The sequence below is a fragment of the Hippoglossus stenolepis genome, chromosome 16 (genome assembly GCF_022539355.2).
Source record: "Hippoglossus stenolepis isolate QCI-W04-F060 chromosome 16, HSTE1.2, whole genome shotgun sequence".
Taxonomy (NCBI): domain Eukaryota; kingdom Metazoa; phylum Chordata; class Actinopteri; order Pleuronectiformes; family Pleuronectidae; genus Hippoglossus; species Hippoglossus stenolepis.
In genome coordinates this window covers 12977629-13005479 of record NC_061498.1, presented here as the reverse complement: position 1 = coordinate 13005479, position 27851 = coordinate 12977629, and the positions used below count along the sequence as shown (strand labels likewise).

Below are 27851 nucleotides of genomic sequence, written 5' to 3'. Positions count from 1 at the left end.
GTGTCACGGTCAAAAACATTGTGTCGAACCACTACTCCGCAGACTTCACAAACTAAACATTATCCATGTGGTCAATAATATATAACTACGCATGTGCACTAAACTGCACCATGTCATCTGGCTGTCGTAAGCAATAAGCCGCAAAATAGCACCTAAAGCAGAATATAATTAAATACTAGCAAATACACAATACAAAATATACTTTAACTGTATAAAAATAAGTAAATAACATAAGTGACACGTCTATATATATATAGTAGTATATAAATCAAGATGATGTGAAGTCATGAGTGAAAAAGCATGTTTTCTTTTTACAGGTGGCGGCTCAGTGTGGACACAATGTTCCGTCCCTGCAGTTTTGCCCGTGTCACAGAGTTTGTTGATGGATGAGAGCTGACAGCAGAGCAGACAACATGTTTGGAACAGGAGGAGGCGGAAAGGTGTCAGGCCGGCGGTCGTGGGGCTGAATCTCCATGTTACTGGAATCAGGAGTCGGTTTCCTGAGCCAAGTCAGCTGCTGCAGGGAGATCAAACAACCGCCAGTTGTTTGATTCTTCTCGTCCCAGTTTACAGTGGAACCAGTGAGTATGTAAAAAGAGAGGAAACTCAGTCCTTCAGCTAACTGCGGGTGGTTGAGTTGTTCCAGCCTCTCCAGGATGAGATTGCTCTCCTCTCTAATTAGGGATCCATGCGCACAGAAGTAAATTAGCATTCTTGCTGGAATCTGGCATGTTTACGTGGAGTGTTTTTAAACAGATGTTCATTAACATGCTCTGTCCCTATCAAATAAATAAATAAAAAGGAAACATAGATCCTTCATTAGAGCAACCAGGAGTGGGTGGCAGGAGAGGCAGCGACTGGCTTAATAAGAGCAGGAGAAAACACGAGGAGCTCACATCTACGTGTGGACGCTACAATCTCACTGCAAATCTGATTTAAAACGAATTAAACCACAGACTGTTTTTGAATATTGATGACGTGTCTCCACTTCCACCCACTATCCAGAAAGGAGGCCAAAATATATCCTGGATACGAACGTCGCCATCTTGTGCCAAAGACGTAATTTGAAGCCAAAGTCTACCCCGTAGCAATCGTGGGAAGAAACAAGGGTCCAATCTAGTTCCTGCCGATACAAGCGCTCAAGAAATCCCCATCAGTTTCAGCTGTCGTTCATAAAATGACTTAAACATGTACTGAAAAACTCAAAATAACAGAAATCATCTTTGAAAAAACAATTATTTATGGCGGCCATCTTCCCCCGTGATGTCAGTGAAGTAGCGATCAGGGGTTGGAGCCGCAGTATTGAGGTCCCGCCACCAATACACATGGTTGACCGCATGTCAATCTTGGGAAAATACTTATTTGCCGTGTACTTTGACGTTTTAGTTTGCTCCATGTCCCATGAATTAACATGGGCGAGGCTGGGTTTACGACCCTATACTACAGCCGGCCATCAGGGGGCGATAGCTTCACTTTTGGTGATCAGTCGTGTCGTCCATCTTTATATTCAGTCTGTGATCATGACGAGATGAATCATAACTTCGAATACGCTCGGTGACGATGGTCCTGTCACATATTGTTGTGTAGCATGAGTCATTCTTGCCGCTTGTTTAATCTTGAATCATCTGAAGAGTCATCAGGACGCCGCCTCGGTGTGTTTGTACGCACATTTTTGTATCGTCAACATATTGCACGATCCCTCCCCTGGTATAGTATTTTTTATATTTCATTTTGTTTTCTATTTTTCTAATTTATATATTTAAACTTGCATAAATACACCACAGCAAATTCCTTGTACAGGTATGTGTGAACCTGCTTCACATTAAAAATCCGATTCTGATAACATGAAGTCGACTTGAACGATTCTGTAACCCTTAAATTCAGCTGTGTCGTGACGCTGTTGTGATTCTACGGTTTCTATAAAAAGCAGACGATAATAACACAAGAGAGCGGACCTCTGAAAATATGTCAATATTAAACAATTAAGTCTCTTTTCAGAAGAAGCAAGAGAAAAAATTGGAACAAAAGAAAGGTTTTCTGTTGAGTGAGTGAATCATCTGTTGTTCGATGCTAGACCACGTATTAGTTTTGAGCACTAGATCAGCCTATCTGCCACATGTGTACTAGAATAGTTTGAATAGAATAGTTTTGTACAAGATATATTTGTGTTTGTCATAATGGAATTTCTGACACAAACAAGCAAAGAACATTGCTTCAAATCCGTCCTCCGTGCATTTCGTGATGACTGTGTACTTTTCCATTACGCCGTATGAGCTCAGTCATTGTCAGTGAATCCAAACCCTCCCAGGCCACTGAGACCTGTGGATCAGTCCATGTGCAGTTTGATGTGCAGAAAGAAAGAAACACAGCCTCAAACACAAGATTTGACAACCACACCGGCAGCATGCTGACACAATTTACATCTAAATGTGAAAAGTGTCGATGCAAACATGAATTTTGTGAATAATCTGTTCCTGGAACTTATAGGAGGCTATAACATGTGAACGTAATGTTTTAAATAAAAAGTAACAGTGGCAAAGTGGAGATCTGTGGTTTGATTTCCTGTGACTGAGCTGGGATCCACGGTGATGTCACCTGCCTCCTTTACATTTATAAAACCTGACACTAACATTGCCTTCTAATTAACGCTCTAACAATATGCACACAGGCAATATTACAATATTGTTTTTTTCCCTGTGCCGGCAGGGCATCCTGAATTGAATTTGCCAAATTGAGTTTGCAGGCGATGGCTTCACTGGTTACTCAACAGGCCATATTAAAGATTCATGCATGCACAGCCTCTTGTGTGGACCATCTGATTTGAGTGCGTGTGCATTCTCTTCGTAAAAAATCTATGCTGCTCAAAGGTTATTTGTCAGTGAACCCCCTGATTAGGCAGCTGACTGTGAATAGATTGCGGCAGCTTCCCTCCATACCTGCACTGTGCAAGCCTTTTTTTTTTTCCTGCAGTGAAGTGTGAGAATTAAAGTGAATTTGCAGGAGGAGGAGGAGGAGGAGGAGTCCTCAATAGGAGGGAGAGGGGTGGAGGAGGATGAGCGAGAGTCAGATACCAGCAACGGAGGCAGACAGCGTACAGTGTTCTCTGAGGCTTCAGTGTGGGAGTATGTGCGTCTTAACACACTGGGAGTGTCGTTCCTGATCCGAGCAGAGCGTTGTGGATGCCGTCCACTCATCGTCACCGGCCCGGTAGGTTTCTCACCGTGCCTGATCTGCATGCTGATCCTCATCCAGCTGCTCCTGCAGGATAGAGAACATCTGAGGCCATCTGGAACATTTGCAATTCAGATTTGTGCTGCACATTGTTGCTTTTTTCCTTTGTTCTTTTTTATCATTTACAGGATACAGACATATCATTGCTGTTTGTCTGATGTGGAAAGTTTTTCATATGCATCCAGGGAAATCTCCAAAATAAGTTATCCTGTATTTTACTGTAGCTGTGTTGCTTATGGATTCTGATGTATGAATGTGGTGATGCAGTGTGTCGCCTTTTATCTGTGGCTGCCGCTCATCAGTTTTAATGCCGAAGCCTCTCCTGTCAAAAATGAAGACGTTTTCTCACAGATGTCCCGCCCTCATCCTCCTCCTCCCCCTCATCCTCCTCCTCCTCTTCATCTCTGGCACTGTTGTTTCCTCTCATTTCTTCTGTTTCCCCCCAAAAAAAAAAAAAAAATTCCAATTATCCGCTCACATCCAAACCGGCTACTCCAGCCAAAGTCTGAAGAAAATCCCTCAACCTGTCAGATCCCACACTTCGTGACCAGCTAATAAAGCTCCTCCATGTCGTTCCCTGTTTACTCTGATCCCCGCCGAGACCCCCGACACATGTTCTGCACAGGCTGGAATCTCCCAGCCTCCATATCCCACTGCAGTCAGAGATTGCTCAGTCCTGATATTTATCCCCGGTCGGCATTGAGGAGGACAATCAGACGCTGCTGCTGAAATCAGGCATGGGAACAAAGCAGCAAGGGAAATTCCTCTGCAGCAGCAACCAGCTTTAACTCTGCCTCCGATAGTCCCTCTTCTCTGATCCTCACTTTAGAGCGTCTTTCATTCTCTGTCGCCCTTTGCATTTTTGCCCTCAGTCAAGATTCTGATTATGCAGAGGCTGGCAGCAGAGTGAATACTCGGAGGACGTTGAAAGTTTAATAATGTTTAAATAATTCATTTGGAGATGGATCATTGCTGAGATCTGGGGAATGATGTAACAATAAATCAGTATTTATCCTCTAAAGCATCTGCACACCCTGTGATTCTCTTTTTTCTTTTAAGGACAAGCATCTCTGTGATTGATTTATTCTTCATTTCTGTGGGGACAGATGTCAAAGTAAAAATCTCATCCATTCATTTACAAGCGGCTTTGTTGCAGCCTGAGCTTCTCGCTGCTTCAAATTCATGAATTTTACAAGCAATCATGTTTGTACTGTCATTGAAAGGAGGCATTGAGTAATCATACAGCGTGGCTTTTATGTAAAATACAAAATATTGTTCATTTAGGTGGAATAATAAGCATTAAAACCTTGATTCTTTCAGATTTGTAGCTTTTTTTTCCTTTCAGAAAATTGTGGTTGACGTAGTGATGCTCGGCATTATCAGAAAGTTGAATGGTTTCTTTTGTCCAACCACTTCATGACTGGAAATTGCAACCACAACACAACATCTCTGTTGGAGATCGAAACAATAACTCTTACAGGGACGGGTGAAAATGCCTTCATAGATTTAGTTTCGACACTAAAAGCAGACAACAACGTGTCGTTTCTAAAAGCAGTCCGCTTCTTTAAGGTGACACCATATGGAGAAGTCAGTTGCTGACGGATAAAAGTGCCGCTTTGAAGTCTATAGAGAGCAGAAACATTTCTTTACTGTTTTTCTTCGGAAATAGGCGTGAAGAGCTGATTAAAACACACTTTTTCTCACCAAATACACTGCAGCTGCTCATTATCTCCTCTACACCAAAGCGTCTGGAGGGCAATTTCCCCCGTAAGTTCGACATCACTGTGGAGGAGCCTGCTCTCGACAAAACTCAGGACCTCAAGCTTGGTGTTGATTTTTTTATTCTTAATTTCCAAATCTGATTCAGAACGTTTTCATTCCGCCCAAAGAGGTTATGTTTCCACCCTTGTCCATTTTGTTTTTGTTGGTTGGTTTGTTGGTTTGTAAGCAAGATTGCGCAAACGGATTTCCACAAGTCAGCAGAATTTCTTTATCCCTTTCCTTAACATTGTTTTTTATTTCTAAGGGAATAATTCATGGATCTCGAGGCACATTTAGGGAACTGGCGAGTGTGTGAAATGTGTTGCAGATGAATTGAATTAGAGACTGTTGGGCCTTGGGGAAGGTGTGTGTTTTACCGTTCTACTTTGTTATCTTACTAAATGGTTTCCTAAATGATGACATGGCTAAATTTCCTGGAAACCAACCAACGCCCTGACAATACCATCAAGTCACGACAAGGAAAAGAACCACAGACACATGATTGGACCACTTTGCCACAGATTGATCCAGGATTGAACTCTAATGGATTAGATGGGATTTAATCAAGTGTTTGGACACATTGCCTTGTGTGTGTGTGTGTGTGTGTGTGTGTGTATATCTACTGTATGTGTGTGTGTGTGTGTTATCTATCGCCATCGCCATCAAGAGCAGCTCTTTACTTTCAAGCCCCAATTTTGCACCACTCACCATTCAGCGAAATGACGGTTCGACAGATCCCCGAAAAAGCCTCTGAGCCACACACTGACGTCATTGGAAACATTAGTCAGTAAAACTGGGATGTGTCAGAAGCTGTAATACAAACATGGTAATCGGTCGGATCAAGCTCACCGTATAGGCACTCATCTAATGTCCTTGAGTGAAAGCAGAGGTCCGACGGCAGAGATGGCCTTCTGCTCGGGGATTGTGAAAAGATGACGGCTCTTAGATGGCTCTCGGGGCAAAACACAATTTCTTGGGTTTCAGGTCGAGTAGCTGCTGGAAGGGGCTGTAAGTGGGCTCGGCCCACTTACACGAAAATGATCAGGGTTTATATTTAGAGCCAACAAATGGCTGTAGTGCTTTAAATCTTCACTTCAAATGTGACTCTCTTTCCCTTTCAGCCAAATATGAATATAGCAGCAACATTCCCATTGTATAAATTCAATTTGACACATGGATCTCCCGCAATGCAACTTTACTTGTTTTTAAACATGAAAGATATTCACCAGCAAATTAACCACAGCTTCTCATTCTTGTCTTAACACCACGGCCAAGGAGGTTATGTTTGTGTGTTTCCATGAAATTCTGGTGCAGATCTAGATCAGGGTGTGGATTTAGGATTTTTTTTTACTTTCTTTTACATCGTGAGATGAAGCATTTTACTTGACTACTCCTTGATTTCTCAGAGAATGATTCATGGATCTAGATGAAAACATATTTAGACATATGTATGGGACTGATATTTATGAGTTTGGGCAATTTGGTGCAGATCCAAATAAAAATCTGGATCTTTTGAATTTAATTGTGGTTTCATAAGGGGACTGTTGGGCAGAGGTATGCACTGTACTGAGGGACATTCTACTTACTATGTGTGATATGACTCAACTGGGAATTAGAAATCTTGTGGCACGTGAACCATTGTCAACTTTTTTGCCTAATTTGAAAAGTTTGTCAATAAACGTCCCTTCCCTCGTCGTCCTGTCGATACAAACCATGCACCCTGATTTTAGGTTTCCACCCTGACAACATCTTAAAGCTCCAGGATAGTGATGTAAATTCTCCTTGACACGCGTGCCCTCTCTCTTCTCCCGTTTCAGACTTGCAAAATGTCTGATTTTGAGGATTTCAGCAGGCCGGGGGGGCAGGCGAACGCGTCCGAGACCTACCAGCTGAACCCCACCAGCGTGATCGTGTCGGTGGTCTTCTCCCTCATCTTCCTGCTGGGCACCGTCGGCAACAGCCTGGTGCTGGCCGTGCTGCTGCGGAGCGGTCAGGTCGGATACAACACGACCAACCTCTTCATACTCAACCTGAGCGTGGCCGACTTCTTCTTCATCATCTTCTGCGTCCCTTTCCAAGCCACCATCTACTCCCTGGAGGGGTGGGTGTTCGGCTCCTTCATGTGCAAGGTGGTGCACTTCTTCATCAACCTCACCATGTACGCCAGCAGCTTCACGCTCGCCGCCGTCTCCGTTGACAGGTTTGTGACCCAATAACAACCACAGCGAAAAATGTGGTAATTTGTCAACTCCCCCTAGAAGGCATTTTGACCAATCTTATATACATATTAAAAATTTGCCTTGAGCAAATGATCATGCATACATGAGCAATGGACATAATAGGCAGTGTTGATTATGTTTGTTTTAAACAGACAATGCACACCAATTACCATGCATACTCAAGTCCAACATGTAAATGAGAGAGCAGTGGAGATAATGGCCTTTATTGATCGTGCTGCTTTTTTTCATTAGGGCCAAATTTCCCATAAGGCCCTCTGCTCCCTGGTGCAAGGTTAATACAACCAGGGCTGCAGCCAATTATGACACATTATAATTATTTCTGTTATTTCAGGGATGGATGAATGGATGGATGGATGGATGGATGGATGGATGGATGAATGGATGAATGGATGAATGGATGAATGGATGAATGGATGGATGGATGGATGGATGGATACCCAGGGACATAATATCTCCAGGAATCATTCACATTTGAGAAGGTGGAACCTCTGTGTGTTTTTGCTCAATAAGAGACTTTGATTACGATTAGTAATAATAATAAATATTATTTGGATTATTGAATTATCTCTTTGCATTTGTTACCATGCACATAGGGATCAATGTGAGGAGGAAACATCTGGTCTCAAAGTCACTCACGGAGATGATGAAATCATTGCATGATTGTCTGTTTTGATCAATCAATATATGAATTCCTTCCCTTAAATTAATTCATTCTTAACCCTGAATTAATATTCATGGGAATGGATCACTAAATGCGCTTTAATTAATTCCTTCAGAATAAAAGCTGTAGTCATCAGCTCTACTGCTTTCGTCTTTGTCTCCTCTTCACACTCACAATGTTTTTATTTGTATTTATTTCAACCTCTGATACATGGACTTACTTTGCACAAAATATTGTCTCATCTCTGACATCTTAAAAAAATCTTAATGCATCTGTCGTCCAGGTTTATTCAGAAATGAATTAAGATGCTGAGGGGTGATTATCACTAAAAGACACAAATACAGATCTGAGAGAGGAGTTCTGAAAGGTGTGCGTAAACACTCAATACACTTTAATAATTTGTGTTGCTCACAATTAGCAATTGATCAAGTCACTTAGTGGGACCCTCTCATTGTACTGCTTTCTTATACAATCTCAATAAAAGCTTTTCCATTCTATTCTACAACGTGCCTCCAAGAGCCGAACGTTGGACCTGAAAGCAGAGCAGCAAATATTCTCACAGGAATAAGAATCCACTTTTATTGACCTGTTCTCAGCTCGGTCATTCAATGCAAACAGCGACGCATTTCTGCACAATCCAGTGGTTTTAAGTGAGGTTTGATGAGGAAAGTTTTGTTCGTCCCCACTTTGTTCACTTTGATTTCTTTGATAGTGTAATTTATCAGAGTTGTATTCTTCTCATCCGAAGATTAAACGAAAAACTCTGGGAACATCAAGGACAGTAGTAGCTCAGGGAGGCACTTTTAATAGAATTATTAAAAGACCTCACGGAGATGCTGAATCCGTTATTGAATATCTTATGAGAGAATCATGCATTATTCCTCTGCTGAATGATATCCTGTGAGCCCTAAGCCGTCATTATATTTGTTGGGCAACATTATCAGCTCGGTCAATATGGACAGAGTCGCTGTGCAGCTGCCCTCTGCAGCAGACGCCCTCTGCTCACTCTGGCTGTGTTTACACTGAAGACTTCAATATATATTTTAACAAGGGCGCAGAGGGGCGTTTCATTGATTTCCTGGAGGCTTACACCATAGTTACTACTTGCTCAAACTAAACCTTCAAACATGTCCTCACATTAAAATACCTAAAGGTTTATGATTTATCATATGCTTTTTGTCCCCATAAGGAAGACAAGTTCCCATACACACACACACACATACCCACACACACACACTGTCACAGGACACAGGTCACTGTGGGGACTTTACGTTGACTTACATTCATTTCCTGGAGACTTAACCTCTCTCTAACCCTAATCTTAAACTTAGTCTACCCCTATAGCAAACTGAAACACACACACAGGTTTGTACAGCTGTCTTAGTGAGGACACTCATTGGCATAATGCATTCCCTAGCCCCTTACCCTAACCCTAAGCATCCAAACTAAATGCCTAACTCTAACCCTAACCATGACCCTTAACCTAACCTCAACCTAATTCTAACCCTAACCCTTAAACCAAGTCTTAAACCCCAAACTGTGCATTAAAGGTGGGGTCACAAAGTGAGGACCGACCAAAATGTCCTCACTCGGTAGGTTGTGGATTCAAACTGGTCCTCACAAAGATAGCTGTACAAGAGCGTGCGCGCACACACACACACACACACACACACACACACACACACACACACACACACACACACACACACACACACACACAGTCACAAAGTCACAGGTCACCCTAGGGACACACTACTACATCGACTTTCTCTCTTTTCTGAAAAATGACCCTCTCCCTAACCCTAACCTTAATCAACCCCTAACAGACACACACACACATGCACACACCCACACACCCACACACCCACACAAATAATATGTTGCGTGTGCTACCCTGAAGCAGTGATTTTATGTTACAGAGCTCTCCACTTTGAAAATGACTCCATATAGAACCAGTGAGTGCATGTAACTAATGTGTAGCAGCACAAAAACACACAAGACAGAAACTATGCAGAATTAATCAATGCCTAAAAACAAAGAAAGTGGGTTTTGTGTTGAGACTGCAGTTACAATATATATAGAGACGTTTGGGGAAAACTACTAAGAAAAATATCTCCTTTCATTCAACACATGTCCCAGTCTGCTTTTCTACAGACTAATTGGTTTCCGATTCAGCGAAACATAATTAAAAAGCTGGATGATAAAAAAAAAAAAGAAAATGAAACAGATTGTCCATTAACTCATGTTTTTCGTGTAAATCTGCAAAGTCCAGTCAAGCGTACGGAGCAATGTCTGAGTGCTTGCAGTTCCCCGAAGCCCGCTGAGCTGCCACGTGTGACGAGTGGGTTCAAAGTATCTGCTTCGTCTCTTCTTTTTCTCCCTTTGCCTTTTATCTCAAACGCAAAGTCTCTGGTCCCATTTCACTGAGCTGTCACTGATCGGAGAGAACATTTGCTCTGCTTGTGGAGATTTTCCAGCTGAAGTGGTGATATGCAGGGAGGACATGGATTTGCAGCAGCTTAATGCCGCGTTCCATTTCACCTTCGGAGCTCAGCCCTCAGGATTATGTCACAACCTGAGTTGATATGATTTGCTGATATGTTTACGTTAGCCAGCTGGCCATTGTTGGCAAAACCAGTTCATAATAGCGCATTACGCAGCATTTCACACATACTATCACCATAGTAACAAGTCCACAGATGGTAATTGGACAGTGCTATGTGTACGACAAATTTAATGACAGAAGTGCCAATAAACAGTAAACTACAGCTTTCGCTACTGTTGATACACGGAGCGGCCATCTTTGATTTTGAAGTTGGGGGTGGTGAGGTACGTCCGACCTTCGGAGTGAAAAATCCGACTTGAGGGGGCATTCCAGTTGCAACATCCGACACGGGGGTCGGTAATTTCCGAGTTCAGAGGTTTAATGGAACTCGGAACAAATACCCCCTGACCATGTGAGCGCATTGGCGGGTAAAGCATCAGTGTTGAAAGCTGTGAATGTGGAAAGCTGAACAAATCAGCAGGTGTAGATGTGAAAAGCAGACAGAATGGGGCCATGAAAAAACATCAGGTCTCATGAGAGCATGCTGTGTGTGCTGGGATTTGCACCTTTATCCCACACCTGCTTTGCGACATCAAAAGCAAAGCGCACGGCGGCACAGTCATGTTCGATGCTATTGTCACGGTTTTACCAAGCATTGCATGCAAGGGCCGATCCTATTGAAATGCCTGAAAAAAGCCCCCCTCTGTGTATTTTGCAGTCTGTTTGACATATTTCCCAAAGGTGGTTTTCATTCAATAAAGCCCACCAACTGCTCCAGCATGAATGATTATGATTCAACACAGGCTCCGGTGTGAGCTGCATGCGCTGCTTGTTACAATAAGTGTGGAGGAGGTAGCATCCTTTAGTGCCGTTTCCTTTCATACAGTCAAACTGCTGATGAAGCCAAAATCGATTTATTTTATGTTCATTAAATGCTCACTATGTGTGATGTATCCAATATGCAAGGTGAACCTTTAAATCAAGAAAACGACCCGGTTTTCATCTTTAAACCACAATAGGAAATGTGTGCTGGATTTGTAGGGATGATTTAAACTGGGTTTTTCGCTTTCAACATTTAGACTAAGTTTTATTATTTAGTTTTGAATGAATCTCAAATTAAATAGACAGACACCATGAAAATTGTTTTAGTTAGTTTAGTTTAGTCAATTAACAGGCAAGAATTCTGTTAGCATGTAGCCAATAGGACAATCTATGGGGATAGGGACGGTATCATAAGTTTAAAAGTGTATTTAAGTATATTAGGGTCACTTAAAGGGAGAGATTTGAAGGGAAAGAAGTCGGAATATTAGAAGACAGTTGTAATATTTAGAGAAAAAAAGTTTTAATATTATGAGAAAAAATATAGTTGTAATTTGAAGTGCAAAGAAGAAGAAAAAACTCATTATATCGTGAACTTTTTTGTTATTTTACAAAATAATGTTGAAATATTAAGAGAAGAAGTTGTAATATTACAAGAACAAAGCTGTATTATTAAGGGAATAAACTCCTAATATGATGACGCTAAAGTCATAATTTGGGCTCCATGTCACGTTGGAGGGAAACTATCAGAAGATCAGTCTGTCGTCTGTATTAAAACAAGGAATGTGGAGCATCTCTTTAAATTATATTTTTAGTACATTAGTAAGTTTCAGCACCTCATCACCATAAGTATCAGGACTCTGAAAAGATTGTGAAAATTGCCTTTTTTTGTGGCGGAAACGTCTGGTAGTAGTCGACTCCCAGTGACTTGTGTACGACATTATTCTCAAAATCTAAATTTTTTTCTTCAATATGGCCGTTGTACTGCATGGTACAATATAAACATAGGGAAACATAAAAATAATTATCACAATATAAACGGGACAAAGGAGGGCACTTGGAGAGATATTGCGATTGCACAGACAATAATATATCAGTGGAAGAATTGGACAGTTTAAATGAGATATCAGTGCAGTTGTTTATCAGTATTGTGGTGCTTGGGGTCGACTGGGAGAGGAACTGGTTGTAAAGTCTGGCAGCAGCAGGAAGGAGCGACCTGAGAAACCTCTTCTTCACAATCTTCAGGTCAATCAGTCTGCGATGGTGTCCAGCAGGGAGCGGGACTGGTTTCCCATCAGAGGTGATAGCTTAGCTCTCACTCTCCTCCCTCCCACCTCCTCCGCTGGGTCGATATCATCATCATAAGACCGAGCTGGTCTGTAAATCTCTTCCTGTTCGCTGTCGAGATGCTGCTGCCCCAGCAGAGGTCCTCAGGAGCGCCCCCTGGACTCCAAAAGATGTCCTCAGGAGATTGAGACTGCACTGGCTTGTCTTGTAAATTCACAGAAAAGTCAATATGAAAACTGAAGCCAAAAAATAAAACATCAAAAAAGACATCAAACAAATATGTCCTCCCTAAAACACAATGTCTTTTTATTTCCCACTTTATATAAAGTTTCACAGCTGATGCCACAAAGTCAGGAATTGCAGTTGATGGAAACCTTAATTGAAGCGGAATTCTGCACTATCACTAGCTAATGGGCTAAATTGTTATATGCTGTATTTTATTCAAAATCACATGTCAAATATTTATTTAGACTTTAATTTAAAGCTTTAATCTTGGAATTAGAATAATTACACCCTCTTAGCCTAAAGTTAGCAAACAGCACAGCACTGGCTCAGCATATCAGCTATTTACCAGAACTAATGTGGTGGATCTCACCTTTGTTTGATTTTTTTCCCATTATAGGTATCTGGCCATTCGCTACCCACTCCGCTCCAGAGAACTACGAACCCCTTGTAACGCGGTGGTTGCCATGGTGATCATTTGGGGTCTCTCGCTGGTCTTTGCGGGTCCGTACCTCAGCTACTACGACCTGATTGACTTCGCCAACAGTACCGTGTGCATCCCGGGCTGGGAGGAGCAGAACCGTAAGGTGCTGGACACGTGCACCTTCCTGGTCGGCTACGTCATCCCCGTGCTCATCGTGAGCCTCTCGTACACCCGGACCATCAAGTACCTGTGGACGGCCGTCGACCCTCTGGACGGCATGTCGGAGTCCAAGAGGGCCAAACGCAAAGTCACCAAAATGATCATCATCGTCACCGTGCTCTTCTGCATATGCTGGCTGCCGTACCACGTGGTGATCCTGTGCTACCTCTACGGGGACTTCCCCTTCAATCAGACCACGTACGCCTTCAGGCTCCTCTCTCACTGCATGGCCTACGCCAACTCCTGCGTCAACCCCATCGTGTACGCTCTGGTGTCCAAGCACTTTCGCAAGGGCTTCAAGAAAGTGTTCAGCTGCATCCTCAGCAAAAACGGGAGGAATAAGGTCCACGTGGTGCACGTGGCCAACACCGTACCCGGGTTCGAGGCGGGCTCCACGGAGGTGTCGCAGATGAACGAGGAGAACATACGACAGAATGAATGTGAGATGATAAACAGGCCGATCGCGGAGCCAAGGGAGGCCACGGTGACACTGAATTTGCCCTTTCAGCGGCAGACTTGACGAGTGATTCCGCTTCGCTTACAGGCTCAGCACAGATTGCCTTTTGTAGAACAAAAAACATTGTAACTAATATTTGAAGAGAAATGTGTAAAATTTACAATATTCTAATGTTTGGTGGCAAACAGGGGAAGAGATAATCCAAGGATTCACGCACAAACACACAGTTTCACACATTTTTTTACTTTAATACCATGAACAGATCAGACAGAAAGCTTTTACCCTAGACTAGAAATAAAGATGGACGAGTCTGTACATAAGCATCAAATAATTAAAACCAAACAGAACAGAAACATTAGATCTTGTGATACTTAAAATGACAGAAACCATTTTTCTGGAAAATGTATTTGACTTCTACTTTCGACTTTTTAGTTTGGTACATGTCCCATCTGCTAACATGGACGTGGCGGGGTTTACAATCTATACTGAAGCCAGCCACCAGGGGGCCATCTATATGATTTGGCTTAACTTTAGGGAGGCTTTCTCTACAGTCCATGTGTTTTTACTAGGAGTGAAAGTTTCTCAGTGTTTCATCCGTCAACCATTTGCCTTAACCATGATTTGCAGTTTGGTATTTATTTAAAAACTCTTGGGTATCTGAGAATCGACACTTTAACGGCTCTTGTTCAGAGCAACACAAAATGTATCTCATAGTGTTATAATGTTTTTCAGCTTCACACAGTGAGAGGTTGGTAACTGTGCAGGGAAATCCATCCCTGGGTGTGATGCAGGTTTAGAGTCACTGTTCATGCACATTAAGTCAAGAAGCAAGAAGGAAATCAAAGCTTCACCTCGGCTGATGAGGGGTCCATCCGGTGCAGGACAGTCACCTCCACACTTTGAACATGTTCACCTTCATGATCTGCTGCAACTGAAATTTCAACATCTCTTTGAGTATTTTTTTTTTTTCTACATGACTTGAACCTTCTCTGTGACTAAAGTTGTATATTTGTTCTCTTTAGGTGGAGCAGGAGTTTCTTAAGTGTTTCTGTTTCGCATCGTGCATGCAGGTGCTGCTCGGCCTTGTCAAGATATTACTGGTATCTTTGAATAATGTATGTTTTAACTTATATCTTGTTTGCAAACATCTTATTAGGTTAAATTTTAAATATATTCTAGCATATATAAAATGTCTGAATTTGTTATTGATACATGGTTTACTGGTGTAAAGAATCAAGTGTCAAAAGTGATGAAATTGGTAAAAGATTTTAAAAGAAAAGTTTATATATTTGATAAATAATATAAATTAAAAGTTATTGGTGGAAGACTCGAGTCTTTTTCAGACCCAACTTGAGAACTGAAGGATTTCCTTGCTTTTCTTGCATTTTGCAATGACTGCATTCATGGCATGTTTCTCTTCAGAGTAAATTATTATATATTTAAATGAACATGTCTATCAATGAGTTCACTGGTGCATTTAAGAGTTGTGTATTTTAAAACGTGTGTATTTAATGTATTTAAAAGCTGTGAAAAGACATTGTTTACACTCTCTCTCTCTCTCTCTCTCCAGACGACGGCACACCCGCGGTATCTCTCTCTCGCTGTATATGCTTGTGTCCTACCTCAGAGCTGTAAAAAGAAAATAAAAACATCTTCTCTTCGTCTCATTTTGTTCCGATTGTGTCGGACGCAATTTTCTCATTTTGCTCAGACTGATTTACCTCCAATGTGTTTACTGTGCCCTTGTATTGTATCGACCGTGTACATAACATGTCTCTGTTCTGTTTCACCATGTAAAGTTTTCACATGTTATAGCCTTTAGATTTAAATATATACATCCATTCAAATAGATATTCGTAAAGTAATTATTTGGAACACAATGTAATATGCACTTCAATGACCAAATAAAATATTTTTTGCTGTGAATTTTTTAGTGAAGGTTTTATTCAATTCCCAATTTACATAAATGTAACACTTGAAGACTGGGCACATGCATATATATAAGCCATTGACTTCTGATATATCTATCTGTCTATCTCAATGTAAACATACTTCTGCATATTTATGTAAATTGTAGCCTTGTGCTGTTGCTGTTTTTTTTGCTGCAGGAATAAGACATGCCATTAACATGCATGTGCCGCATAACAGAGCAGATTCCTGAGAGATTACTGCCCAGTACAACACGGCTTCACTTCAACTGAACTTTCTGGCAGAAAAAAAAAAAATCTACTGGCAAAATACAGTATATCTCAACATAAGAATCACAATAGAATGAGCTTCTAAATAAATTCAAAATAAAATATAAACGAATTAACAAAATTAATTTCCTGAGTAATAAACTTATACATAGATATAATAGATAAATAGATATGATAACAGATACAATACATTTATCATGAACATATACATTCTTTCCGATATGTAATATTAATTAACAGTCAAATATTGATTCCAAAATAAACTTTACAATGAACATAAGTGTACCATATAATAATTATTCTTCTGTGATAATGGCGTCTTTTGGCCATCTGGGCACTGGCTGTTAGTAAAAACTGAACCTTTGACCAGAACAACATCTGCATTATCAGAGTCAATGTTCTGCTGCTGAGGTTTGTACAGAAACACACATCTTATACTTTAACTGACACTGTGTGCGTCAACAAAGTGTGGATAGAGTGTGTGTTAATGAATTATGTGATAAGCTTGACAGGGTTGGTGCTCTCCCAGTAACCATGGTGAAATTAACCTTAGAGACGGCTCAAGGCCCTGAAGGCAGCAGCAGAGTTTCATCAGCTTTGCAGGATAAAAAACTACTGTTAGAAACTGGATTATGAGAACACTGTAACTTCTACCCGCTCTGACTAGAGATGGTTGGGTGGATCTGGGTGGACGTGGATGTTGTACAGAAACAAACATATCGCAGCTCAGATACGTGATGAAGGGATCGATGGGGAGAGGGAAGGGTTTGAGTTGTGAGACCGAATCGAGCTCTTTGGGACTGATTAGAAAAACAACTGAACAGCAGGAGGGGAAATAAAAACATCACTCTCGATGTGTAACACTTTGAACTTAATTGGAATTTGAAACACACTCATGTCCGTCTGCACATCACATCAGACCCATTGAACATACACTACATGTCAGCCTATACTACACATGAGGAGCAGAGTTTTACTATGTGTGTGTTGCCTATGTGTTTTATACCCTTGGTGCATGTATACTGTGTGCTCCTGTCCATCTTGGGTCCACACACACACAGGATAAACTGTTCAAAAGAAGACTTGTCATGTCTTGCTCATGACTAATCACCATCTGTGTTTTCCCCGGTTGAATTCTTATCACGTTGGCAAACATGAGCAGTGGCTCATTCATCGGGCAAAAAGACAATTCAATTTCACCATTATTTTGACAATCCATATTTCTCCACTTGCTGGCTGCCGACAGCCTGGTCCTTGCAGCTGGCTGGCTGTCAATCTCTTCCTCTTCCTCAAGCTCACTCTGAATTCACAGAAATGTGATCCTCGTATTCTGAAAACTCTTCCTCTTCATCCTCTTCATAATCTTCCAAAGCTTCTCTCTCTTCAAAAATCATTCCCGAGGCCGTCTGAGCTGAGAATCTTTTCGCCATCTTGATCGATTGTGTTTAGGAGCCGGGTAAAGCTATTTATTTGTTGTATCCCCACCCCGCTGTGAGACAACATAGAATGGTTCCCGCAAGACGGAGGGTGAAACGTGTGGGAAGGTGGGGGGAGAGAGGTGTGGGGCTTGAAATGTAACAATTTTGCAACCTTGTGCGGGAAAAGAAGATGCAGAAAGCCAGTGGACCCAGACAACCCTTTTGTGATAGAAATGTGTAGGGGGGTGAACAGTGGGTAGTCATTGAAAATATGTTCTTATGTTCCTTACAGAAAATGAGCCAAGGCCAGTGGGTCTGAGGTTGAATCATTTTTCTTTCAGCAAACATTGAAAACGAGTCCCACAAACCCAGACACCACACAAAGTGCCAGAATCATTCTTCATGTATCTGAACTTCACTAGTAGTTCATTTTAATCATTTGTATGATTACATAGTTTTTTTATATATACTGCACCTGCAGCAGCAGAACATGACGATGATGACGATGATGATGATGCTGATGAGGAGGAGGATGATGATGATGATGATGATGGTGAGGATGATGCTGATGAGGAGGATGATGATGATGATGATGAGGAGGAGGATGATGATGATGATGATGATGATGATGATGATGAGGATGATGATGATGGTGATGATGATGCTGATGGAGGAGGATGATGATGATGATGATGATGATGATGATGATGATGATGATGATGATGATGATGATGATGGTGAGGAGGATGATGATGACAACGATGACGATGACGATGATGGTGAAGATGAAGATGATGATTATGGGGAGGATGATGATGATGGTGATGACGATGATGATGATGATGATGATGATGATGATGATGATGATGATGGTGAGGATGATGCTGATGAGGAGGATGATGATGACAACGATGACGATGAGGATGATGGTGAAGATGAAGATGATGATTATGGGGAGGATGATGATGATGGTGATGACGATGATGATGATGATGAAAATAACGATGATGAAGATGATGATGTTAACGATTAAGACGATGATGATGAGGACGACAACGGCGGCAACGATGAGGACATCGATGATGACGACGATGGTGATGATGATGATAATGATGATGATGATGACAATGGTGGTGATGTTGATGATGATGATGATGATGATGACAATGGTGGTGATGTTGATGATGATGATGATGATGATGATGAGGACGATGAGGACGACCACGATGATGATGGTGACTTAATGGTGACTCAACAGGTTTGCAGCTAACTGACCGTATGAGATCATCTTCCATTCCATTTCTGTGGAGGTCGTTGGATAAACCTGGTTATTTCACTGCAGACAAACATTTCTCTTACATCCCAGCTGTTGCCTCGTGGATCGATAATGTTACAAACTCCCTGTGACTCACAGGAGTGGGTGAGGTGAGTGGTGCCTGCAGGCAGGTCAGCACGCTGCACAGAGACCTTAGCAACACACAGAAGCCACAGGCAGCAGCGTGGGTTCATGACGCGCATCTGAGAGGTGGACAACACTGACAACGCTGCTGCACATCTGTGGCCTCTGCACATGGCGCCAACACTTTAATGAAGCGCGAGAAACTGTCTTATTCATGTTGTTTGTTGAAAGAAAAGCTGTTTATTCCACACAGAGGCACTGCTGTTGAGTGATAAGTCATTAGTCACAGCGAGGCTCTGGCTGAGAGTTTGACTGACGTGAACACAAGGGAGCACACAGGACAACAGCACAGCAGCAGTGCACAGCCTCGTTCGCTCCAACTCACCCAAGTATGAAGTGTCAATTAGCTCGTGTGAGTCGAGGTTTAAAGCAGCACAATAGAAACATCTGCAGGAAAGTGACAATCATCATTTGTTCTCAATCAATATGGAAACAGCCAGAGGAGGAGAGAGCAGGATTTACGATGCTCACTTCCTCTCATCCTATAATGGATCAATGCAGGTTAGTCCAGAGAAAATCCATTCATATGTGTATTTATGTCAACACACAAATGCACAGCTCAGCTTTTCTTGTTCATCATCCAATGAGCTGAGGATCAATGTGAGATACACTTATAATAATATGATCTAATATTACCAGGCAACTTAGAGTGCCACCTTCAGTCTGCAGCACAACACTGCAGTTATCAGCCTCAAAACAAAACATGTCACTGTGTGATTTTAACATGTCTAAGTATTCAATTTAAATAATTATATCAGATTAAAAAGATAATTTCAACATGTCAGGGTTTAACCTTTAAATGATTAAATTGTTACAGGTAAACTCTGAATTTAAAAACATATCAAACTAAAATAGTTTTTTACGTTAAAAATATCATATCAGGGTAAATTATTAAATTTAAAACAGATGTTATCAGATAAAAATAATGATTTAAGTAAATAAAAATATCGAATTTATTTATTTTATTAAATAAAAATACATTTTTGGGGGAAATTTTATTTTAAAATTCAAAATAGATTTATCTGAGGAAAATATGATTTTACATGTCTTGGTAAGTATTAAACTCAAATAATTTTATGAATACCAATATGAGTACAATGCATATTCTGTAGGTCCTCTTGTTTATATCTTATTTTTACGTATTTATTACTTTTACTGAGTGCATATGTCAAAATCTGTTTTTGCTGCTGTAACATGCTAAATTTCCTCATAGTTGAAGAAACAAAGGATTTTCTTAACTTACCTTATCTGACAAAATAAGTCATCACATTCTAAAGGTTCTTGGCGAGCTGGCTTTGCACACCAACACCACCACAGGTCGTTGAACCCGTGTTCGGAAGCACTAAAGGAACACGACAGAACTCCAGCGCTGGTTTACTGCATGTATTTATTGTCCAGGTACCAACGGTGACCATGCTAGTTAGTGAACAGAAACAGGTCCAGGGTACTGATTGTGCTAACTGGGCTGCTGGTTGATGACGATTCACGTTGTACATATTTACATAGAAAACGTGTGGAATAGTGACAGTTGAGCAGGATTGCAAATATAATAATAAGAAAAGAAAAGCCCAAACAAAAAAATAAAGTAAAATAAAAAATAATAATGATAACAATAATAAAGCTAGTCCCTGGCATTTATATCCCCCACGTGTCTGAAAGTCAAACTGCAGACATCATTAGCATATTAATAAAGGCACTCTGATGTTTATATACATGTCATTGATCTCAAATAAGGGAAGTTTGCTTTTGGGGCTTTCACAGTAAGATTCACAACAGATTTGTCACTACATTTCAAAATAAAATAAAAAAACAACAAAGAGGATTTCACTGGATCTGGTACAAAGGCCGACTGGAGGCAAATGCACTAAATATATTAAAGTTATGATTTAAGTTAGAAATTCAAAATACTGCATCTCAAACAAACGTAAAGTCATGATATTCCCCACACTGGGTTTCTATGCAACAACACATACAGTTCAGCACTCTGGATTGAGGGTTCGCTCATCTCATTCTGCCTATTATTCCATAGAAACAAAAAAAAAGGCTCTTATTATAATACATTCCTCACTATGGACTTCAGCAAAATGATGGAATACAGAATGAAAAATACAGCATGACCTTGAATCGTATTGTCATGTACCTTTTCCCAGTAACTCTGTGCCATCGCTTTCTGTTTCTTTTTGTTTGCTATTACAGTGCAAAAAAAATGTCACATTTCCAATCAGAGAATAATTGTCTGGGACGTTGTAATAATAACTAGATCTTCGTGTCCTGTGAGCACGAGTCATCCACATGTTCACGTTCATGTCACGATGCACCAAAAATGTCAAAGTCGTACACATCTTGCAAAAAAAAAAGAAGAAAATGCAATAATAGTTTGCTAAGAAGTAATTCTAGCAATAAGTGTAATAAGGGAAATTCAGAACTTCTCCTAACATCTGCTTTGTTTCTCTTTGGTGTAACGTGATCTATCAGAAGTAGATCAGAAGTTTGCACTTAACGATTCATTCCTGTCAGGCACAAGATGGAGCTGTGATAAACAAGAGAAGGCTACAGATTAGAAATCAGTTGTCAGTGCAGCCCTTTCTCAGCCGACGAGAAGCTGTGATTGAAGGTTTGAGGTGGTGAGACTTGGGGACTGCAGAGGTTTGTGTGTAAAAGCAATGTTTTGTGTTCTTCATTGCACACAAATATCGACTTTTCATACGACAGTGACGGCATTCACAGGCATTCTTATTCGAACACCGTGACCTCGGGCCAAGGACGTTCTCTGCACAACAGTGTACAGGTGGAAAAGCTGCTCTTCTGTTTCATCAACTTCTGATGCTGGATGTGACACTTTTTCATTGATGTAAATTAATTTAAATGTTTGATGTCTAACTGGAAATAATAATAACACATTAGCATCTTCAGATGAATGTATCCGATGAATTGTAATTCAACAACAGGCATAATCAGAATAATTATATCAAAATTAAGGTCAAATTTCTCATCCACAATCAGGACTAGTCAGCGAAGTTGTACGACCGGTAGAGAATCCCTGCAGACATCAAGCCAAATACAATTTAGCTTGATGAACTGACTGAGGTATTACCTAAAAATAATAAATAATTTACCAAATGACATTTAGTTAACAGGGTTTTTAATTTCCTGATTGTTTTAACAGTTGTATGCAGAGGTTTGGGCCCCACTGGGCAAATTTTGTAGTTGACATTAAAATCAGTCTTGAAATGTTAATGCACTGTTATTTTTTTTACCTAAAAATACAAAGAGAAAAGTCTCTCAGTGACTCAGAACTCGCCCCGACCCATATACAGGTATCACAGCTTGGTTTTTGTATCCAGAGAAACTTTCTTTTCTCAGTTAAGGATTTTTCACCCACTGATCTTGCACATGTTCTTAGAAACCTTTAAGCCACAGATTTGCAATGATCAGTAGAAGTTGAAGGTAAAACTTTCTTAAAAAACTTTCTTAAGTCCACAAATAAACACTAGAGCCTCAACTTGCTCTTTGTTGCAAGGATTTTTTTTACTTTTAACTAAAATCAATATTCAATTTGCCCACATGGTTCCACTCTGCTGCATTCAACTGTGGGAATTGTCAAACTACTTTGAACACTTTTCTAATGTTACACATCAAATACAATGGATGTCCAGTGTCGATTTTAGACCAGCGCCACTACAAAATCACAAACCACCTTTTGCATAGATATTCACCTTGTAATTTCCAATCATGTTTTTAAGTGTTATTGCATCTATGGCGTTTCATTTGAAGGCAGCTTTCTTTAAACTTCCATTTTCAGCTGAGTGGAGGTGAAAACAATGCAGTGAAAGACTGTACACAGACACAGCCATCCACCCCATTTACATGCGGGTTACACTGACCGACCAGAAAAATACAAATAACCCGAGCAATGTGCATTAATGCAACCAAATAAAACAGCAATCAATTATCACATTTATTGTGAAACTGTGTCAGAGAGGGACTGATTTCACACGATGCCAATTATTATTATTAGACTATATTATTATGTATAAAAGTCTTACATTTTGTATCAATTGTACCAAATTGAATCAATTACAACAGCAACACAAGGTCTGAATCTCAAAAATGATAATAAGCTTCATAAGAGCACTATTAAAAGACACGGAGCTGTTATTGTGGACTGCATTCAACTGCACAGGGGTTTCTATTTTTCTGGTCACTCAGTGTTGTGTGCTTTAGAAAATCATGTTGCAGCCTCAACTGAGACGGTCAGTGGTTTATAAATACGATGAAAGTGCAGCCGCAAATTAAAAATCTGAAAAGTGAAGTATTAAAAGCACTTTAGAGTCCAGAGGGCCCTTCCAGTGAGCGACAGACAAAACTAACTGACTAACAACAACAAAACTTAGTCCTATAAAAGGACTTTGATCGTCTTCAACAGGGGCCAAACTCCTGCTTCAATAGGATTGAAAATGAGCTTTTTTTTAAATAGTTAAATAGATATAAAATTTTGTTATCTTTAAACACAAACTGTACACATCTGGTACCAATACATATAAAAATTACAAGTGTGATTATATTAAAAAGGGCTCCCTCGCCCTCTGATACATGATATCAAAAATATGTAGCTTTAGAAGCACTTTTGTTCTTCGTTCATCTATTAAACTTTACAGGTCTACATCACACTTACAAAGAAGTGAATGAGGTCTTTCTCTAGTCACTGCAGCGGCGCTACGCCCGCTGAGGCCACTGCTTCGCTCTTCATCTCTTCCACCGAATCTGTTTCCTCCCTGCTCCAACGTTCTTCATCTCTAAACACTTCCTCTTCACCATCCAGTCGCTCCTCGGTCCATCGTTTCTCTACTTCTCCTCCTCCTCCTTTTTAACGTGCACCTCAATCAATTTTTTCAACTTTCCCGATAATCTTCTCCTCAAAAATGGGCAAGATGGCATCATCTTCACGCACCTCTTCAAAGACCACCCCGCAGTCAAACTCGTCGCTCACCTTCTTGAAATAATACCTGAAAAGTGCAAAGAAACAGACGAGACAAGGTGATAAGTAATTTAAAAGTAATAACAGCAGAAACCAGAGATAATGAAGATGATGATGAAGTTTAAAAATATGAGATTCACTATTAAGGGAAATAATTATCAAATGTTCTAATCATGCCATAAACAAACATGTGTCTTTGTATATAATTTTATAATAAGCACCACTAAAATATATTCAGTTCACAAATGTTCATTTGAGGCATTAAATTCAGATTATTAGGTGTTTTAACAGCTCCTGAATAATAAATGTGCACAGAAATCCCTCAGCATCATGAACCTCACCTGTAATTTCCTTTCTTTGTGAGCAGTTCTTTGAACTGGCCCAGAGTGACGACTCTGCCTTTGACAGACGTCCTGTATGGAATCTGCTCCTCACAGAAGTAATACGCCACCACTGTGTTTTCACACGGCTGCTTCTTACTGGCTTTATGTCTGAAGAAAGAAAACAGAAAACAGAAATAATTTACATAATCTGAAACGTTCCCATTTATCAACCTCCTGTTGATACAAACAAAAGTTTGCTAAGACTTAAGGGAATTGCAATTCCATGCTGATGCACATAATGACTGTAAGACTGGGGAAACAATGACAGTGACATCAAATTTGAAAAAGATTAAGGATGGAAATATAAAAACATCAGTGAAAACACATGGAATCAACAGAAACATGATATTAGAATGAGATTTAAAGAACAGACAAGCACCAGGCCCGTCAGTTTGTGGTCACAAGGTCAATGACAAAATGAGTTATGAATCTTAAGTTGGCTCCAGAGACAGGAGTTCATATTTTTATATAACCTTACAGGAAATGAGGAACTCAGCTGAGGGCTGAAGGTTGAACTCAGTAATCAGCAAATACAAGGACACTGCGAAAAAGTACCATAAGGCTAATGTCCTCATGCTTTCTGGTTCACTTCCAATAATCAATTTTACTAGAAAAAACTAATATAGACAAAAAAACAAACTAAGTGCTGTCTCATACGAAAAACTTCTTCTGGCTGCTGTTGAGTTCAAATGTGATTTTTAGATGTTAAGAGCTCCAAAATAAAGCTCCTAAATCGTATGGAGGTGCCAGGTTGTTTGGCATTGTGGGTTAACGGACACACAGGTCCAGTAGCGAGAGGTGAGGCAGTTTAACTAAATGGTTGAAGTTCCTCTAACAGGGAGAGGGCCTGAAAGGATGCTGTGCACGATGGGATAATGTTAACGTTTGACATCTCAAAGACTTTAAGGCCTGACATCCTTTGAACCAACTTGAACAACCACACGTCTTGTTTCTGTCACTGGAACATGAAGTCATTTGCAGTGACATCACTGGGAAGACAAGAGGCTCGATCTTGATCAGGATCAAGCTTCTAAACGTTTCAGACATAAAAGTACGTTCCCAGTAGTTGTAACCAGCAGTGTACTGGTTTGGGTTTGACTGAGTTTTGAAACCTGTATAAGGTGAAATATGTTCAGCCTTCACAGCTACTACACATCACATATTTATTTGTTCTTATTATGTGTTCTTATGGATTATTCTTAATGACTGTATATTTATTTTGTAAATAAACATTTGATTCTATTCTGTACATTTTCTTATTATTCTGTCCTATAATACTTTTTTAAACTACTTTGTTTTTGCTGCTATAGATATACATAAATAATATATACAATAAAACATCTTGAATCTTGTACAAATTAACACTGGAGACACAACTGACTCGGCTGAGTGATGTCAATGAATTTAAACCAGTCATCACATGGATGTGTTCTGTAGGACAGCTTGCAGGAGGTGGCCTGGTTTGCACTTGTCAGAAAAACATTTTCATGTAAGATTCAGCTTCAGAACTCAGTTACTTTCTTCCTTCTTCTGAGACTGTTTAATATTGATGCAGATCCGTGGTTTTTAAAGGGTAGTGGCTGTGACAAACAGCTCACAGGGGCAATTACTGCACTTTAAAAGCTTCCTTCAGCGCCTAACTGTTGCAATTTGGGTAAAATGGAGCAGAGGGATGACTCACTCACCGACATGATACATTCATTTTTTGATTCAGTGTGATTTACACTTCCCGAGGACATCATTATCTCTGTCCATCAGGAGTAAACATCCATAAATACACTTTGAAACCACAGGAAAAAAAAGGCAGCAGCTCTTTATAACTCCAGGACCTGCCGGTGAATTATCGTGTTTCATTCAGAATCAGAACAACACAGTGATGGTTGTTTGTACAGCGATGGGTAGATTGCAAACAGGGATTGCTAGTAGCTAATTGGTGTATGTGAATCTTATCTGAAGGCCTATTTGTACACTTACAAAACCTCTGGTGTAGATAATCACAATGCAGTAATGAATAAATACATAATGCATCTTTTGTTAGTATATTTCGTATTAAAATCAGTTTGTTGCTTTATACTTTTGTATCTTATACTCTTTTTTGTCTTTTTTTTTAGACTAAACAAACAACACCAACATGTTCATTTATATCTATATCCTCTTTTTAACTTCTCAGCCTTCTTTCAGGCATTTTCGAGTTTGGACATTGGAGACACTCAAAGGTTCAGTCAGTCTTCACGATCAAGGAACTGAAGGACTGAACTTCAGTCCTCACATGTCTGACCAGAGTCTTAACCCACTGGCAGCGCCACGTAACCTGCTTTTCATCTTCACAGCTCCCCTGCTCCCCTCCATCTGTTAAGTGGCCTTCTGAGACGGAGAGTCAAGCATCAAACAGAAAGACATTTCTGACAAAACATCAAAAAATATATACTCTAGGCTAGTCTGCCTCTGAACAAGCACAGGAAACATTCGCTTCCACTTCCTCTGGGTGCTTCTAAAAAAACAAGAAAAAGATATATGTTTTATATCATCAAGTCGGATCCAAGTTATTAATAAGGTGAATATGCGGCCATTGAAAATAGTCTCAGACTCGTAGTTGCCAGTTTAATGTGACCGTTAAAAAATCGTTAAATCAAATTCACCGGGTTAGGGTTACTACTTAATTTCAATATCTCTCTAAGTGAAATACTGTCTATGTTGTATATAATATTGCTATTTCTATATATGCTCATGTTTATATTTCTATTTTTTTATTTGTGTTTTGTCTACTTTTCCACAGGTTTATGTTTCTAATATCTTATGATAATATTTCCTCATGTATATAATACATTTTTTAAATATTTATTTTATGTTTGTAACTCATTATTAGTTATGTATTACTTCTTTACTGATGTTTCCCATTTTTCATATAAATTTTGCTGGTGTAAAGGATTATCTTGTCTTGTCCACAGACCACTCTCCCTTAAGACTGGGATAATGCTCCCCCGTGTGCACCCATCTAGACAATTATTGACTGTTGCCATTCTTTTCCAGCTTCATGTCCATTCTTTTCTTCTTCTTGACATTGTGTCTTCCATTATTGCTTGCTCAATACCCGACACCGGCTTAACATGCAACATGCAATGTAACAGCGATGATCTCCAACGGTTAAAGAGCATTCACGCAGTAAAGACTTAGTGATAGAAATCAGCACGGTATCTAGGGAAAGAAATCTCCAATTACTTATTTCTAAATGTCTTTTTTTGTAGTTCTAGTAACAAACACTGCTCTGGGTAACTAAAGGACCAGTGATGAGAATAGGAGGTATGGTGGGATGCTGTGATCTATGGGGAAGTTGGAGACTATGGGAAAAGTTACTGGTAAGACACAGTGAACATACTCAGGCTCGGAGAGCTCGCTGTCAGAAACGGCGGGCACCACGCTGAGCGGAGGGAACAGTGCCGGCCTCACCGCGGTTCGACCCCTCTGGATCACCTCCATCACGTACCTGAGTGACCGAACACCCCCAGCAGTTAGAAACAGACTGACCCTGAGGAGAACACACGCTACAGA

The 27851-nt window shown here is 40.3% G+C and overlaps 2 protein-coding genes across 7 annotated transcripts in view; one reads left to right on the top strand and one right to left on the bottom strand.

The window, feature by feature from the left end:
• The first annotated feature begins 3009 nt into the window (after window positions 1-3009).
• Window positions 3010-15792, top strand: galr2b (galanin receptor 2b). Of its 2 annotated transcripts, XR_004698527.2 has the most exons (4): window positions 3010-3207; window positions 6810-7192; window positions 13167-14981; window positions 15437-15792. XR_004698527.2 is itself a non-coding variant. In XM_035179813.2 (3 exons), exons 2-3 carry the CDS (start codon window positions 6819-6821, stop codon window positions 13927-13929), a joined length of 1137 nt encoding a protein of 378 aa, XP_035035704.1. In that variant the 5' UTR covers window positions 3010-3207; window positions 6810-6818; the 3' UTR covers window positions 13930-15792. The 2 variants fall into 2 exon arrangements, 1 of the variants encoding a protein (XP_035035704.1); XM_035179813.2 differs by having other exon boundaries at window positions 13167-15792.
• A 4518-nt stretch (window positions 15793-20310) lies between these two features.
• axin1 (axin 1) overlaps window positions 20311-27851 on the bottom strand; it is a 29966-nt gene continuing 22425 nt past the window's right edge. For 4 of the 5 annotated variants that reach the window (XM_035181595.2, XM_035181594.2, XM_035181593.2 and 1 more), the window contains 3 exons: window positions 27679-27786; window positions 24261-24410; window positions 20311-23947 (listed from right to left, as the gene is read on the bottom strand). In XM_035181595.2, coding sequence (XP_035037486.1) covers window positions 23821-23947; window positions 24261-24410; window positions 27679-27786 — 385 coding nt within the window. In that variant the 3' untranslated portion in view covers window positions 20311-23820. The remainder of the gene's footprint in view (window positions 23948-24260; window positions 24411-27678; window positions 27787-27851) is intronic. The other variant, XM_035181597.2, reaches the window with a different exon arrangement.

What these genes read in the sequence shown, in the direction of transcription:
- galr2b (XM_035179813.2), top strand. Translation starts at nt 6,819, where the DNA reads ATGTCTGATTTTGAGGATTTCAGCAGGCCGGGGGGGCAGGCGAACGCG. An exon ending in GCCGCCGTCTCCGTTGACAG is followed by an intron (nt 7,193 to 13,166) that starts GTTTGTGACCCA and finishes TTCCCATTATAG; the next exon opens with GTATCTGGCCATTCGCTACC.